Genomic DNA, 17,391 nt, shown 5'->3' on the forward strand with positions numbered 1-17,391 from the left:
TCTCTCTCAGTGCCTGTAAATTGGTGACATTTTTGGTTAGTTCTAGCCTGTATAGTACAGCAACTCACCTTCCAACCTTACTGGTGGACACATACATTGTTATGGTGTTCCTCGCCTCAAAGAGAAATATTTGTGTATTTATTTGACAAATGTTCCATCTTTATTTACATTCTGCACCAATACTACACCCTGTGGAAACCCCCCACATTGACAGGTTCACATGAACATGTGTTATCCAGGGCTTCTTCTATACATAGTTACACAAGGGTGCAGGGCCACATTTTGGCATGGGAGAGCTGGGCATAGAGGGGAGTAAGGAGCTGTCTGTGCTAAGCTCCCGCAGAGAGCAGAGTCCCTGTCACCTGGCTCCAGTCCTGCAAGCGGGGGTTTTTAACACCCCACCAATTTACTTTCTTGCCCTCTGATCTCCCTCACTTACCTACTATCACCAACTATTGGCCCCCACCCAACACCAACAAACAACTTGGCACCATCGTGAGGAGCTAACCTGTGAGTGATTCATGTGAGTTGAGGGAGGTGCAGAGATGTATGTGTTCAGAGGCCAGCCACAGTTCTGATGTAATCAGCCAGGGACTTACCTCTGAACACAAAAGATGAGCTCATACTGGCCCCATTTTATTCACCAGCAGCAGCGAGGGCGCCAAATGCATTACTGCCCAGGGCGCTATCCTGGCAAAAGCTGACTCTGCAACGGTGGCTACTTACGACGCAGGATGCTAGAATCACCATCATTATCTAGCAGTGTTTTGCTGTAGCATCTTTAAAGTTTCTCCATCCTAACCGTGATACCCTTATAAATAACCCTTGCTCTGTGTGACAATAACCCTAAACCTGAAGCTAAGCTCACTGCTGACCTTAAAGCTAAGCCTAATATTAATCGTGAGCCTACGCCTATCTCAAACCCTATGCCTAATACTAGCCCTGACTCCAAGGCTGTGATAGGACCAAAAGTAATCTTGCTCCAGTTCCTGACCCTTTGCTCGCCTCGTCCTGGCAGATGCCGTCCTCAAAGGCGGCATCAGGGGCCGGCGCAATAACGGCCTCCGAGACCCAGAAATATCCAGCACTGCACCTTCAGCTGGTGCACAATGGATTTAAAGGACTGTGCTGCCACTACAGGAGGCACATTCATGAGGCAGGGGCAACACGCAGGAAATTGAAGACCGACCCACACCTGAACAGCAGCATTGTCACAGGGCTGAGGGGGCAGGTGAGACGTAAAATGGGTATGTTGGTTGGTAAAGACGGCACACCGGAGGGCAGTTTGCCAGAGGAAGGCCACTTACCTTGGGATGCCTTACGGCAGGGTAAGTAGGCTGGTGTGGTAGTGAACAGAGCACGGCACTCGCAGCCCAGACCCGCCGGTTGGCAGGGCACAAAGAGGACAGACAAGGTAGGGGGTTGAAGCCTCAAAGCAGTAAGAGGCTAAACCCTGTCACGATCAGAGAAAGAACCACCAAAGACCAACAAACTTTATGACCCCAAAGACGGCATGGAGGATGGCATCAACAACAAAAAGTGGTGGAATGATGACAAGCAAATGACAAGGACTTGATTGATCTATGGCAGAGAGGATTCGGGGCATGTCAACTGTTGATTATTTATGACCTGTCATGCAACAAGGGTTTATGATCCTGGAAAAATGATTTATGCAAGGCATAGAGGATTTATGACCTGTCAACAGTGATTCATGACCTGTCTCATAATTATGATTTATGATCCTGTCAGAATGAATTGTAACACTCAGAATGAGTTATGACATTTAAATAATATTTTTATAGCCTTATCCTAAATTAAGCACTGACCACGAGGTCAATGATGTAACATAGAGTCCTTGCACGTAATAAAACTGTGGCCAAGAATCCCCTCGGATAATGGCTGGTTTAAGTTTATTTCTAAATGTATCTGTGAGATGTGTACGAATTGGAGTGGGCCAAGTGCAGGGGTTATGCACGAAAGAGTTAAAGTTCTGTTTTCAATGTCAGCATTTCAGTAAAAGACTTATTGGGTTTTCCTACGAATATTTAGACTTTACATTTTCAATATCTATTCTTTAAGTGCCTTCTTCACTGTTTTGACGGCACACCTATTTCCTATAATTCGGCGTCCACTGGCAGGTCAGCACTGTCTCCACCTCACCCACCCTTCCCCCTCTTCCTGAGGCCTGTTTAGCCTTTTCTTGCCCTGGGCTCCTCGCTTCTTATGCCTCGTTGGCTGAATCTGGTGCTTTGTGTATTTGCCATTCTCAATCTGCCTGAAGCCCTGGAGTTAAACAAAAGCGTAACCACGTGACCCTGAGGCACGGAGACAGCTGGGCCAATCGCGCATTTCGTTAAATCACCATCAACAGTCTACTGTGGCACGTAAATCATTCCTTACAGTATTTCTGTACCTGTCATAAAGCAGAAAAGCAAGCAGTTGAAAACTGTGGTTAGGCCGGAAAACCGCAAAAGTCACGTCCTGTGTACATTACGCCTCTAGACGCATAAGTGAAAGAGTTGCGTATTTTCGTCTTCCTGTTCACGTGGCGTTAGCCATTTATTCAGGTCACTAATCCAAAAGACTCAGAAGTCACCACGTCCGTTTTTTTTCTGAGGCACAACCCTGCTTTCGGACCCCAGATAGTATGTCAGTCTTCAAACAAGGGGCCTCATTTATGAGACATGACGCATCGCTGCGTGAAAGCAGCGATGCGTCACTTTCAGTGCGCACTCCTTGCGACATACCTGATGCGTCATATTTAATGTATGACGCATAATGTCGCAAGGAGTTACAGATACGTCAGTATTTCTGATGTATCTGTAAGCGTAAAAGTGACACATTGTTGGAGTGTGTCACAAAAGTAACGCAACTCCAGCAAAGCGTCCTTTGCCCCATGTGAAAGGGCCTGCGTCAGTCTTACACCTGCTGTGAGGCAGGTGCAAGATTTTGACGCAACAGCGTCCTAGAAGTGACGCAGAGAAATCTCGTAGATTTCACTGTGACTTCTACAGGCTTTTTTGCGGAACGCCCCTATGCATACATTATACCTGACGCAGGTATAATGTAGCTCAGGGGTTTACAAAGTGAAGCATCTGCTTAGATGCATCACTTTGTAAATAGTGCACAACAGGAGGCATGATTTATGCCACCGGTGCGTCACAAAAAGTGACGCATCGGAAGCGCAAAACTGACGCAAGTCTTCATAAATGAGGCCCCTGGTTATTATTAAATACAAAAGTCAAAACACTCTTTGCCGCATCAATTTCACCTGTGCGGTGACGAGTGATGGTGCCATGTAAAACACTAACATAACACACCTGTAAGAAAGATGTTTCGCTCGCAGTTCAATCTTTTCTGCTCCTTGCTCTGAGATATGAATATGCCCACGATCACAAACTTGTGTCTGAAATACCTGCACTAATTGTGTTTGAAAAATACGGACAAATTAGGAGGGGAAATGTTTATTAAAATCACTTAGAGCATACAATACACCTTCCAGTAATGTGTGTAACATAAATGTCATGCACAATTACAATGTATCATTTTACCGGCTCGCGAACAGGTCGGATAAATATAAAAAATATTCATAATATTAAATGCTGGTTAATGTAACAAACAGATGCTAAACTAATTTTTTTTAGATGTTCATTAGAAAAAATAGACATAATTAGATGTAAACTGCGGACAAAATAAATTGAAAATCGTCTCTAACATATAATTATAGCAAGTAGTGTACAATTACAAAGAAAAACTAGATTAGTGTAAGGTGGTCGCTGGCGCCACCTGCTGCTTAATTGATGTAATGACAGCCTTGTGCTCTTTTACACAGTTTTGCCAAGCGCAAAACATGCAGTTCACATTTGGAATCATTAAATCTTTTTGAGTTTTGCACACTGTACAAAGAGCTGTGAAGCAAAACCTTAAATCACCGATTCGCTGATAATGCAAACCTATGCAGCTACAGCAGAAATAAAATCTTGACAAGATGTTCTTTCTACTGTTACATATAAATATTTAGCAAGAGATTTAAGATTCCAGCTGATGTGGGTAACAGGTTATCTGAAGTGAAGATTCCCTCAAAAAAATTCCTTCAAACAGGGGAAACCTTGTACCACCACTAATCACATTCTAACAGAAACGCGTCAAGGCAATTTACTGTGTGAAGGAAAACAAAGATATTGCTGTTCTAGAATCTTGCACCTGTGATCCCAATATTTTGAAAGCCTCTTCATTCCTTCATTGATATAATTTATTATAGAAAGAGCTGTCTCTGAGCTATACTGTACATAATAGACCACAAATATACATTAGCATTTACCCTTGCTTTTTAATGACAGCTGTGAAATATTACGACGAATCACTTTCACTGTCAAAGAAATTGGCAAAAATCTCTGCACTCTTCGCTGGCCTTTAGATCTCTATTTGTTCTTTTCGACGGGTAGAATAGACACAGGGTCGGTCTGCGCTTCAGCATCACATGTTCGTTTTGGTCCCTACAAATTAAGGAAGAAGAAAACAAATTAACTGAGGCCTTTGGAGGAAGGTTGTCTGAGGTTTTTGTGGGACTCAGACCAAAAACGTGTCAGACAACGAAACATTTTCAAGACAAGTCATGGGTAAAACAATTGAACTGCAGAGGAACACACAATTGGATAAAGTGATAAAGCTGGGATTTAAAACTAAGAGGTGATTGTGCGGTGTGAAGAACAGAACTTCTACCGTGAATTGGCAGATGTCTTGCTGCGCCCACCTTGTGGTTCCATCGCCTCATTTAGAGTTGAGAAAGTACAATATTTCTGACACCGGAGCCTCAGCCAACTCACCAATGGAATCTGTTAGTCGCCAGCACATATGCAATAGGGCAGGTAGCACAACAGCCCTGCCAGGCTCACCGTATAGCCTCTTGTTTATGTTCCTTACAACATTGGAAGGCACGAAGGGGCATATGATCAAGAACGGCGTTAAAATTATCGCCACTTTAGCGGCAGGAAAAAGCGGCGATAATGGGCTTGATAATATGCCCTTGTGAATTCCCATAGAAGCTCAGGTTCAGATCAGAACCTGGGCTTGTATGGGAATTCAGAAGTGCATATTATCAAGCCCCTTATCGCCGCTGTAGCTGCAGTTTCCTGCCGCTGAATCATCAATAATGCTATGGCCATTCCTTGATAATATGGCCCCAACTTCGTAAACAGGAAAATGTAACAATGGCCCCAAGCTCCCAAAATCTTGGCCCGTCATTGATATTTTTTTTGTTTTAACAGAAAAAATGTCCTGCTTTGTGTTTTTTATTTCCAAATGATCAAATATATATGACCCGGACACAATGACATATATGGCAGCGTGACATAGCAGTCTATTTTCACCCAAAGTGTTACCGATCCTACGTGGTATCACACATGCCACAGAACAGCTGGAACAATAGCATTGGAAGGCTCACCTTGTTTGGTGAGTTTATTCTTTTCACGACAACCTTGGAGGGCATGACAACCCCGTCAATAAAATGGAACAATAACAACTACATGCCCGAACTCTCAGCCCATCATTGCTTTTTGTTTTACAGAAATTACTTCCCAGTTTGGATATTTGTTTGTAGAATAAAAAGAAAAAAGAATGCTGACTGGGCAGTGCTTAACTTGAGCCGGTGGTTTACGGAGCTTAGCACTGGCACTTAATTCTCACCACCGCCAATTATGACAGTCTGCCACATGATGGCACTCTCTGTCTAGCATAGAGATGAGCCTAACAGCAGCTGCTTGTTAATTGAATATGCATTAAAAAATAACGAATACCTGCTGTCCAAGCCATTCTTATAGCTTTGTGGGCCTGGAATAATCTGAGCTGTTACACTAGTAGTACTGTCATGATTAGTAGTTGTGTGGGCACTGTTATAGGCAGCCCTGGCGAGGGCCATGGTATTTATTTTGTTTCAAACTAATCACTGTCGGGCCACCAAGACATGGCAACTAGCCTGCTTTCATATTCATCAAACGTGCTTCTTCTTTGTTTTCAGCAGTGATATAGAGAATGTTTTCCATGAGCACTGCAATAAATATGGTGGACCAGTGGAGACAGGCTTCACCACTCTACTCGATTTCCAACTGGCTAGCCAGGCCTTGAATGACGCCTAAGACTTCCAGTATGAAACTTTGATACCCGACCAGGTCTCTTCCCAAGTAATCTTTTCCTGAATGACCAATGCCATCACACAGCCTTCATAATTCAGTCAGGAACCTTCAGGAATCGATGGAAAGATACATGTAAATGATAAATCTGTGCTTTTTTGTATTTAGTTGCTTTTCTGTGAAACTTCAATTCTTATAAAGCGCAGGACAATTTCAATGTGGCGAATTTTCAGGACACCTCCTAAGAAGTCTCCTAATTTCAGCACAACATTTTCATTTGAATTAAGTTATATATATTGTTCAACTGCATTGTAAGAATTTCCCTGATAGGTGAACAAAAATTGTGGCACAAATAACTGAAGCAGAAAAATGTGAAATACTCCAGAGGCTGTATTACTCAGACGGCACACTGGCCGGATCGGCACCATGTAGCTCCATTAACTGGATGGGCCGGGTGCAGGCATGGACAGTGCTCCCTACTCCAACAATTGTGCATGAACCTGGGCTTGCATTGAGAACAGTGTATTAGTGAAAGGTAGAACAGCTGTTTGAAGCACTGGTGTGCCTTTAACTGCAGGCAGTGGACACAGGCTCTATTTCAAGTGAAGCACAAGGATCTGTGTGCAAGCAGGTACAGTACATAAGTGCTCTCACCAGCGGGCAATGCCCGGGAGGTCCACTTTTTATTGTGTTGGTGCGCATTTTGTACCAGCGTAATCCATATTACTGAAGGGCGTCCGACAAACATCTGTAGCCTTTGCTGTAATATCAAAGTGCCAAGGGGGAAACAAGTCAGTGGAAATGCCTGTTTGTGCCACTGAGACACATTGTATAACAAAGCCTCAGGACTTTCTTTTTTGGTGACCTTGGGTCATGTTTTCAAACCTGACATTTGAAATACTTGATATTAAGTTAGTAAAGGAAAATAGTTGTATTATCTGGTGAACATTATATTCAGTGTATAACATGTTTTGTCTTGCATTCTCAGTAAGTATATATCTTAAATAATCCAGGTACCTGCCTCTAAAACACATTGAGAAATAAAAGCATGAAAATAAAAACACACAGTACATTTTGCAGAGCAGCATAGAGTCAAAGCAGTGCAGACGAAATATAGCTGAATTAAAGTGCATTCAACATGAAAGAATAAAAAGGATATTCCAGACAAATCTGGCCCCCCTTCATTTATACCGCTGTCATATTCATCCCTGACCAGATCATATAAACCACGTAAGAATACACAAAAAACTGGAAACCATGGCAGAATACCATTCTAAAATAAGATTGCAAAAGTTTACGGCAAGACGGTGCCTAATATATGGTGAAAAGTGCAAAACATTCCTTAAGCCATGGAACTTGACCTCATCCAGGAAGATTAACCATCTATAGATTTCCTACACCTCACAACTGCTTTAAAGAAAGAACAGACCCTGAAAAAAATTACAGGGCTGCTTAGAACTTGGGGGCATATTATCAAGCATGGCGTTAACATTATCGCCGCTTTAGCGGCAAAAAACTGCCGCTAAACGGCCATAATTGGCTTGATAATACACCGTAGAGAATTCCCATAGAAGCCCATGTTCACAACAGAACATGGGCTTCTATGGGAATTCACAAGGGCATATTATCAAGCCCATTATCGCCGCTTTAGCGGCAGTTTTCTGCCGCTAAAGCGGCGATAATGTTAACGCCGTTTCTTGATAATATGCCCCCTAGTGTTGAAATAACGCTTCCCTACGCTTCAATGCTCTAAAAGTTTAAAAGAGGGCTTGGAAAAAGTCGAAAAAGGGATAACATTTTTCCTCAAAAATCATAAAGTAAAACAATATTTGCTGAAACGAACTGTCAAATGGGCAGCCAGGGACAGAACCGCCCAAGGGACAACAGACTACTGGAAAACACAGAAGCCGACACACTGGGCCGGCCATGAAGTGGAAGAGAAGAGACCTCTTCTAGCGTGTAAGATACAACATCAAATACAGTACCTGTTCAGCGGGTGCTCGGAACACAAAGTAATCTCTGACAGAGCTTTTGATCACTTCACTACACAACCTCTACACTTGGCAGAGCTCCGCAAAACATATCTTAACCATCAACTTATCATTCATTTTTAAGGTAAGGAGAGCAATAAATGTGGCAGGCAAACCCAGTCCTTTTAGAGTTTTGCTGATATAGCCCAACCAGAGGATAGAGAGACCTTAGTCCAGTTTGAGACAGTCTGTGATAACGTCCCTAATTAAGTTGGCCTTAGGATTAGGCCAGACCCTGACCCATAATAACAATGGGGTCAATTTGACCTTGTTGGATATATACTGTTGATTTAACCCAGAGTGTACAATAAAATGGGAGCTAGAGGGAGGAAGATGGAGAAGTCGCCTACAGATACAATTTTCCTCTAGAAGCACACATAGAAGTTACAAATCGCCATTTATAATTGTTTATGTCCCGAAAGGAACACGTTTCTGCACATAAACAATCATACATGGCGTTTTGCTGTTTCTGTGTGTGCTGCACAATGCAGCACACATTGAAACAGCAAAAACGATGAGAAATAAAGAATTTCTCCTCGTTTGTCCTGTTTTAGACCAGGTTTTCCCTTCCTTCCTGCAAATAAACAATCATTTCCCACAATGCATGCACCTTGCACTACGGTGCAAGAGTACCTGTGTTGGTACTAGCCAGATAAATTTAGAGCCAGCGAGGGAGAAACGCAGGGCTGCACTGTATTGTTGCAAATACAGTGCAGCCCTACATTATAAAGTGACGGAGCACGGCCTTAGCCTTTTTGGCTTACAGCTGCACTCCCTCACTTGATTTGCAAATATACCCCTCTGTTTTTAGTTCTTAATTATTGTTGCTTTGGGGTTGTTCCATGTGTCCCACATCCATATATCTCTGAGGAAAACCTTGCTACGTTTAGTGGACAAAAGCTACAAGACACTTATGAGCACATAAGAGAAATTAACATTTATAAGTTCAATTGTTTGGGCTGTGTGACATTACAGCTCACATGAGGATTGTAGTTGGGCTCCACAATAGCTTAGCAATCATTTCTAGGGGCTGAATACTTAAAAAGTGGCAAGGACAAGGACTCAAAATCTAGGAAGGAAAATTATGTGAAACTTTGGCAAAGTACAAGAACATTTCAGGGTAATGAGTAAAATGTGTTTCAGTGGTGTTCTTTGATGATGGAAAAGGGAAGTGTATGCAGACACCTAGTGACATTGAGAAGGTGGATCTGAAAAAGTAGTGATGGATGGTGAACTGTCAAAGTTCATTCCAAGGATGTAGGCAGAAGGTCAAGGAATGATCAGACCCAGGCAAAGGGAGTGAGAGATGGTGACTATTGAGGAAAACAGTGACCTGAATCTTTGGTTTAACAGAAGACAGCGTAGTATCATCCACTGATGAATAACCGTATGATAATTTTTTACTCTACCTTGAGGCTGGCGGAGGAGTAATAGGAGGTGAATGAGTATCTTCAGATGTGCTCAGGATTAAGACCTGGGAATTTCACACTTGTAAACTCATGGCTATTGAACACCAGCGCACACTGATTAATCTGTGCCCACTGATTCATTGGGGCGTGGCTTGTTTGAATCTCACGTTCCCCAAGCAGGAAAGGTGCCTGGAAGTTTCCTGTCTGATTTTGCTATGAGATTTTGTTGGTTAAGGAGCTGGCTGGAGGCAGGACTGGCCTGCTGGAGGACCAAACCTTCTGGCCCTACCCCTGGGTTGCCCACGGATGGACAGACAGTTCATTGGGGCGTGGCTGGTATCCGTTAAGGCCCCAAAAGAGATACTGCCTTGGCTTTCCCTCTTTGCATTCAGTTTTAGACAAGTGATGCCGATATGCTGAATAATGATGTCTTGTTTAAAAACATTCTAAATGTGGCAGCACAGACTTTTGTCAGCTCTATGAGTCTGCCCTGAGAGGGTGTAAATATTAACCTGACAAAACGTAACAATGTTTTCTCATAAATAACTCTGCAAAGAAATTTTGTGCAAACTTGACATGCTTGGTGTGTTTGGATATAAAGCAGAGAAAGCTACGGCCTATGAAAAATACCAACAAACTGTGGTCTACAATATGTATGCTATATGTTTGGGATTAGAAGGGGTATTGACAACTCGGTATACGAGTGAGCACTTAAAACTAAAATACATCCTCCAATAAATTCGTGGTAAAGCAGAACATCAGACACACAAAAGATAGACCGCCACACTTTTGAGCAGAACTGCATTACACTTGTTGGACCAAGACTGTATATAGATCACATTGCCACTTGTGACACTCTGGGGCATATTAACAAGGAGATGCGATAATGATCGCAAATCGAGCTTAGCGCGATTTACTCTATCGCTGGATTACATCGCCGTGTTAGCAACGTATTAACAACGTTTTGCTAACAGGCGATGTAATTCGAGCGATAGAGGGCGATTCACAGGAATAGTGCATGAAATCCAGCGATGATTTCACAGCGCTAATGTACAGCTTGCTAATAGGCAGGTGTGGACTCAGACGGACAATCCACCTCCCATTTTCAGGATGGCTAAATCAGGTTTTAATCAGACGTTAAATACCAGCGATAATCGCGATTAGCTAAACTTTTATTATTCACGGGTCTGCTGCATGGCTTGCTAATATCGCAAAGCCGTGTTAGCGAGCATTCCCATGTTGTTTAGCTCAGGCATGCCTACTTTGCATGTCAGTAGCGATATTGTTCGCTGACATGCAAAGTAGCAAGGAAACACGCGCTAACGCTTGTTAGTGTGTCCTTGATGATATTGAGATTGAAAAATCTGTGCTTTTTCGGCGCTATGCGCCGACAAAGCGGCGACATATCTATTGGTAACATGCCCCTATGAGAATTTTTTTCCATGCAAAGCCTATATTAACAAAAAAATGCCTTAAGAGGAAGTTAGTGACACACCTTTGTTGTATAGAGTGCCCCGTGTCTTAAAGAGGTTGGAGTTAGAAATGGTTGCTTATGCTTTAACCTTGCTGGATGAAACAAATTTTCCAATGTACCCCCTGACTATTAGTGTTGGTCACTAGCAGCTCTGTGATACATTATTTCACTTCTGTGGATGTAGAAGATACATCAACTCATATTCCCAGCTCCTAAGTGACCACCACGTTGTAGAAAGAAGGACCATCTGATGAATGCAAACTGGTCTGTTACCTGAAGCAAATGATAATCATGCAGGAACTCTATGAGTTTGAGTGTTTCACCTGGGCATTTCACCAGATGAAAGCAGTTGAAGTGTCGCCAGGAAATTCTACTAAAAATGGGGAATAACTTGCGTAAGTCAACAAGGAAACACAGGTTACTGCAGGTTTTTTCCAACTCCAGCTGCAAAACACAGAATGGCCTAGTACGTGGTTGGAAATACCATGCGGTAATGGTAATAACACATCTGGAGTTACTGTGCCGCCTGTATTGTTAAAATGTGTCCGGCCTATTTATGGTTAATGCCTTCTCATCACCACTAATTTCCAGATTTATTTTCCAGTGCACAATTACTACTAATTGACAAAAAATAACTTTAAATAAGTTATAACGCATAAACATGAAGATTGGAAAAACTGTTACTATCTCTCTAGTCAGGAGAACCTTTAGAACAACTGTAGCATGTTTAATTTTCCAGTTCATCCCATTAGTGAGAGCCTACTCTGATGAAATTGTAACTTTGGCTAGATGTATCAAGATACTGGTAGCATAAAGTGGTCACAATTTTTAACCATAATTCCGTTTTGAGAAGCAACCTACGTACTAATAGACTGGTTTGCAAGATTCTGATTCAGACGGGGTTACAGTTCGACATACTTAATGAATATTTATGAGGCAAGTGGCAAAAATACGATTAATTCCGATTAGCCCTAATTACAGGAATGGTGGCCTGGAAGGATCAAGAGTCTACCATCGTAGTGATTGCTTTTCAAAAATGAAAACCTTTTTTTTGTTTTTAAAGCAGTGAATTTCCCCCAAAAACACATGGCTACTTAAAAAGTTTTTTTTTCAAAAGCTTCAGTGAGAGTTGGCTGCGGTAATTAGGACCTTTGCCTACTCCCCTGAAACTGGCACCCCAAATCACAAAGGCAAAAAAGGTAGCACCAAAACTTTTCAATGGTTTGAAAAGGGAATTCTGGTCGCAAACCATTGATACATCAAGTATCGAATTGCAGATTGGAAGGAACGCTCACAACATGTACCTTTGAAATTGATATTCGGTATCCAGGTGCAATCCCATTTTAGGAATCGGTAAAACTTTAACAACTTCTAAGTTTTGTACAGGGAAATAACTTTTTGAGGTTGGAGCTTCAGAGAGTTTTCAGCGCAAAGAAAGTTTAGTACATCTGGCTCTCATTTCTCGGCCCCAGCTGAATAAAAAAAGTACCACTACCTCTTTGCCAGTAGAATGGGATGTTTTTTTCTTAGGTTTTACATACCAGACTGTTGTTTGCATTTTTAATATATTCATCTAAATTTTCTTTTTTTAATAAGGAAATCATTGTCATTAATGGTGCCATTTAACATGTCACAAGTGATATAATATTGAGGTGATAAGCATGGCATGTTGGGGCGCAAATTATAATTGGCTCAGTAAAATATAACTGGTGAATTTCAGTGTTGTTTTGTTATGAAACATTAGTTTTTATGGTATTTCAACAACTAACCATGACATCACTTTAAACGTTGTTTTATTCCGTGAATTTCTGGGATTTTCTTAACATAGGGTATGATTTTATTGCCTTACCTAAATATTATGACACTTTAAACTTTGTTTTCAGCGAATGTATGGGTTTTCTTGCTCATATTCCCCAAACTCCACAGTGCACATCTTATGGCTGTGCACAGTGGAAGCTTGGCTGCATGGTCTGACCTCTGGCCAGGCCCTGAGTCCAACCCCTTCCGCGTGCAGCCAGTCCCCTGCTGCGCATGGCCTAAATCATGCGTAGTGGGGATGGCTTCTGGCTAAGCCGTGCCCCAACCTCCAGTTGGCAACCAACCCACTGCGCCCACCCCCTGCTCACAGCCTAGGGCCAAATAGTGCATTAAGAGAAAGTTCGTTCTCTCAAACATGGCTTTCTCTAAAATGAATGAAACATCTTCATATTGTTCCATGCTGTTATTTTATCTTCTGAAGTGTAAGACTGAATTGGCAGCCAGACAGTGTATTTCTATTATATGAAAATTATATTTGGAACATTTTATAATTTAAAATTAGAATCTATCTGTACAATCTGTGCTATATGGTTTTAGATGGAACAAGGAAAGGAACCTGGGTACACCAAGAGGAATGTACAACTGCAAGCCACATGCAACTAAGAGGTTATCTTTCATGAAATCGATTGTGGTGGAACGGCATAGTGAAATAAGAAAAAAACTGGGGTGGATATTGAGCATAAGTTGATGTTTTGAGGAGTATCCATCATGAAGGCAAATACAAAAGGAAGAACAATGAAAGGCAGTATTGTGAAGAAGTATGAATGGTTGGAGAGAGTAGCAAGGAGAAGGAGTAAAATAATAGTGTGAAAGGCAAGTAAAGGCTATGGTTGAAGTATTCTTCCTCCAAGAAAGAGAAGAACCAAATAGGGGACAATAGTTCGGTTGGTGTGGCAGTGAAGAAAATGAAAAGATGGACTTATTCAACAAAACAAACTTAAATAATAGAATTTTGAGATAAAAAAACATTCACTGAAATGCATTCTTTCTGATGAAGCATGAATTTTTCGAAATGATCTTGCTTAATCAAATCTCCTCAATAAGTCTGTTAATTAACAAAACAAATGACTAACAGGGTGAACATTATTAACATTATGTACATGGGAGTATTCGAAAGTACAACCTGAAAATGTGCTAGAAAGGCACAACATGTTTAGTAAAATAGAAACTGCAACGTTTAACATGCTAAAAGAAAGGAAATTATGAATTATTTTTACATGAACTAAAATGTTATGAGAAGAGAGACTTGAATAAATATGCATTTAAAAACTTGCACATAGAAATATGAAATAGCAATAATAGAAACGCTTACAGAAAATGTATTATGAAATGTTTACCCTTTCTTCATAACAAGAGAAAAACAAATATTATTAATTGCTTGATTATTGAAAATTTAGATTATACTTATGGGTTTAATTATAATAAAGAATCCTTAAAAACGATTTTTCTTATGTATTTTGTTGAGTTCTCTTAACTGAAGTGTGTTTATTTCTTTAGAAAAAACAACGGTTTTATGGTTTCTTCAAAGAGGTCTCAAACCCTGCAAAAGTATTTTTCCTTCCTAACGTAGGCCTCAGAAGAATGTACTTAGTCCTTCATTATTTAAAAAAAAACTGATTTATTTGTTTAGTTTGCATAAATGCAAGCGTATCACTAGGATTTCCTCTTCCTACCTTTGGATTATTTCTTTCTTTGAACAATTGTGTTGACTACGTTGCCAGCTGATATAGGAGCGAGTGCGAGGACATGAAGGTATATAAAAATGTCCTATTCCTGCTTCCAAAGAGCGATGATGACATTCATTTTAACAAAGAACTTTAACAGAGAAATCCGGATGAACTGACTAGCATGATGATCATCTCGTGAATCTGACGGATGAAAACGTGTGGAACTGTAAAAATTGAAAATTTAGGGGGATATAATTATTACCATGAGAAAAGAACTTGGCATTATATGAGAAGAGAGCCTTTTATGCTGTACTCTATGCTACTCTGGCTGGCTATTATCCTTGCAATTCCTGAGCGTGACTATCCTGATTACTTTGCACTTCATTGGACGGTGATGTTGCTTGCGCTATACCTTTTCGGCCAAAGGGTTAGCTATTTCTGACTATTGCACGGTGTGCTTGAGTTTTCATTGATCTAGGTTCGTACGAAAATCTGATTTGCATATTGATATTGATATATTTCCTTTTGTCTCTCTCTCTCCCTCATGCTGTTATTCATTATATGCCGTAGTTGTCTATGGACTGTATTTCCTTATTGTGTACTTACCTGTAACATTGAAATATCACAGCATTAATAATTCTTAAAGAACATGTGTATTGACCATTCATATTTTGAAATTTTAGCTTAAAAGTAACTTGATAACTTGACGTCCCTTATTATCCAGTCCCTATTAGCTCTACCAAAGATCTATCGGAGGACCTGATATTTGTAAGTGGTTATTGAGGTTTCATGGGCCCAAACTCTTAGTTCTAGAGAAAAATCTTATTCATGATATAGTAGGGTTAATGTGTATGATAATAAAATTTACACCGCTTCCACTGGATCACTCCTAACATTTATTGAGAAAAAGGTTAGATAAAATGTATTTTCATAATTGGCATCCTATAAGATTTTTTTCTTCACAGCGATCACAGACAACCTTGAATTTTCCAGTACAAATCATTTTGACCAAGCTTGTTTTGAAGAATGCATGGTAGAATGCAGCAAAGAACCTGCTCTTGCTGCAAAAATTTACCACAACTTCGATGTGGGAACAGAGGATAAGATTGATATAAAATGTGATTTGAAGTTTTTCATAGCTCCTTTCAATGGTATCACCTTCTCAAAACTAATTGAAAGTAGGAGAATTCTGTTGAACAAATTTGTAGTCACATTCTAGGATTTCGTTCTTGTAACAATTAAGTGGTAGGGAGTGATTCCTCGTCCAGGGTCCATGAGGAGCACCGCTGCACTTACCATGAGGAAAACTGGTGATTTAACATGCCGGGAGGAGATCCACACCGAGTTTGGATATAAAGATAGTACTCATAAATGCTCTTTGTGAAATCCCAAAGTCGTAAACTAAGACCTTTGGTCTAAGTTTAGACCAAACATGTAAGTTTACCTTTGTAAGTCGGACCCAGAGTGAGGGAGTGGATCTTATTTACTATAACTAATGAAAGAAAAAGGTACCTAACTATGTTACTGACATCAGGGAACCTAAAAAATTGAAAGTGCCAATCCTGAAAATTACAGGAGATGATTTCAAGCCATGTATTTGTTTTAACACAGACTACAGAGTTAGTGTATTCCATCTGGTTAGGTGTTGCTGAACTGGCTGACTACAATCTTCTTTACATGTTTGCCAATACTGAAAAAGACTTTCACATCTGGAATAGTCAAATTGCATCGAAAATATAGTATCTTTCTGACAATGTATTTGCAAATAGACATCCCCAAGACATCCCCAAGAATTACACTTTAAACCATAAAATATGTCATTTTGTGTTTTAAATCATGCCTTAATGAATAGACAGATGGCTAAACGGTGGCTATATTTAAGTTATATGATGCAATATTAAAAGCTTGTATTAAAAAATATGAAATTGAGGAAAAATACCAAAATGAACATACAATGCCTTTGAAAAAAGCTCCAATTGACTGCCTTTTCTCTAGCCTCTTTGGGCTATTCTTTGGGCTGCCGCTTCCATTCTGAAGAATGCTAGATTCGGTAGCTTGTTGTGGTGGGGAGGAAAGAACTTCTTGATTTTCTTTTGTTTCCTGCTTGATGGTTTTCTGCTTGCTCGGATCGACTGTCGTCTTCTTCTCCTTGGGGGCATCTTTGATCTTTTGGGCTGCAGGTTGTGCTTCTACTGCAGCTGGAGCAACTGATTTTTCAGGGGGGTTTGGACCAACACCATCTGTGGAATCTACTGCCTGGAGCAAGTTAAAATCACTGTTATTTAATTTGCAAAGAAAAATATACCAGATTAGACAATGGGCCAGATCACATAAGATGAGCTAGGGATGTGCTATTTCAATACATAGTGTACATAATGATTCTGTGCTGCGTCCCTGACAGAGGTAAATGCTTACCCTGTACCGGTATTCAATTACATGGTGTTGTACTTTTGGAACTCTTTTAGCTGTGCATTGTGTGAATCCCGTCATAATGATGGCTAGTTATGTTAACTTTCCATTCTTCTATGGGCTTCAGAAATTGTTGCAATTCATACATGGCAGTGATTTTCAGGACATAGCATATTTACTCCTCCAGCCATAATTGCATTACTTCAGTGCGAGCTACTAGAAGATACAGTGACTTGCTCAGAGTTGTGAGGCTTGAATTTAATTGCGGTATAATAGTGATAGAAGATTCAACCCCAATCATCTGGGATTAAAGGTTAACAACTAAGCCACCATATCAAAATGCAAGAGGACTCCCATTGGAAACTTGACGAAATATACGAAAGTCTCTGATTCTGGACAAATTGCTTTATGCCTCTAGGCTTGAAATTGTAGCAGCATTAGCTGAAGTCTGTAAAG

The 17,391-nt window shown here is 40.7% G+C and overlaps 1 protein-coding gene across 6 annotated transcripts in view; it reads right to left on the reverse strand.

Moving 5' to 3' along the window:
• Nucleotides 1-3,448: 3,448 nt before the first annotated feature.
• The window catches only part of BCAS1 (brain enriched myelin associated protein 1), a 531,445-nt gene continuing 517,502 nt past the window's right edge, over nt 3,449-17,391 (reverse strand). For 5 of the 6 annotated variants that reach the window (XM_078652060.1, XM_078652059.1, XM_078652057.1 and 2 more), the window contains 2 exons: nt 16,480-16,782; nt 3,449-4,496 (listed from right to left, as the gene is read on the reverse strand). In XM_078652060.1, coding sequence (XP_078508186.1) covers nt 4,422-4,496; nt 16,480-16,782 — 378 coding nt within the window. In that variant the 3' untranslated portion in view covers nt 3,449-4,421. The remainder of the gene's footprint in view (nt 4,497-16,479; nt 16,783-17,391) is intronic. The other variant, XM_078652061.1, reaches the window with a different exon arrangement.

This window comes from Lissotriton helveticus, chromosome 7 (assembly GCF_964261635.1).
Source record: "Lissotriton helveticus chromosome 7, aLisHel1.1, whole genome shotgun sequence".
Classification (NCBI taxonomy): domain Eukaryota; kingdom Metazoa; phylum Chordata; class Amphibia; order Caudata; family Salamandridae; genus Lissotriton; species Lissotriton helveticus.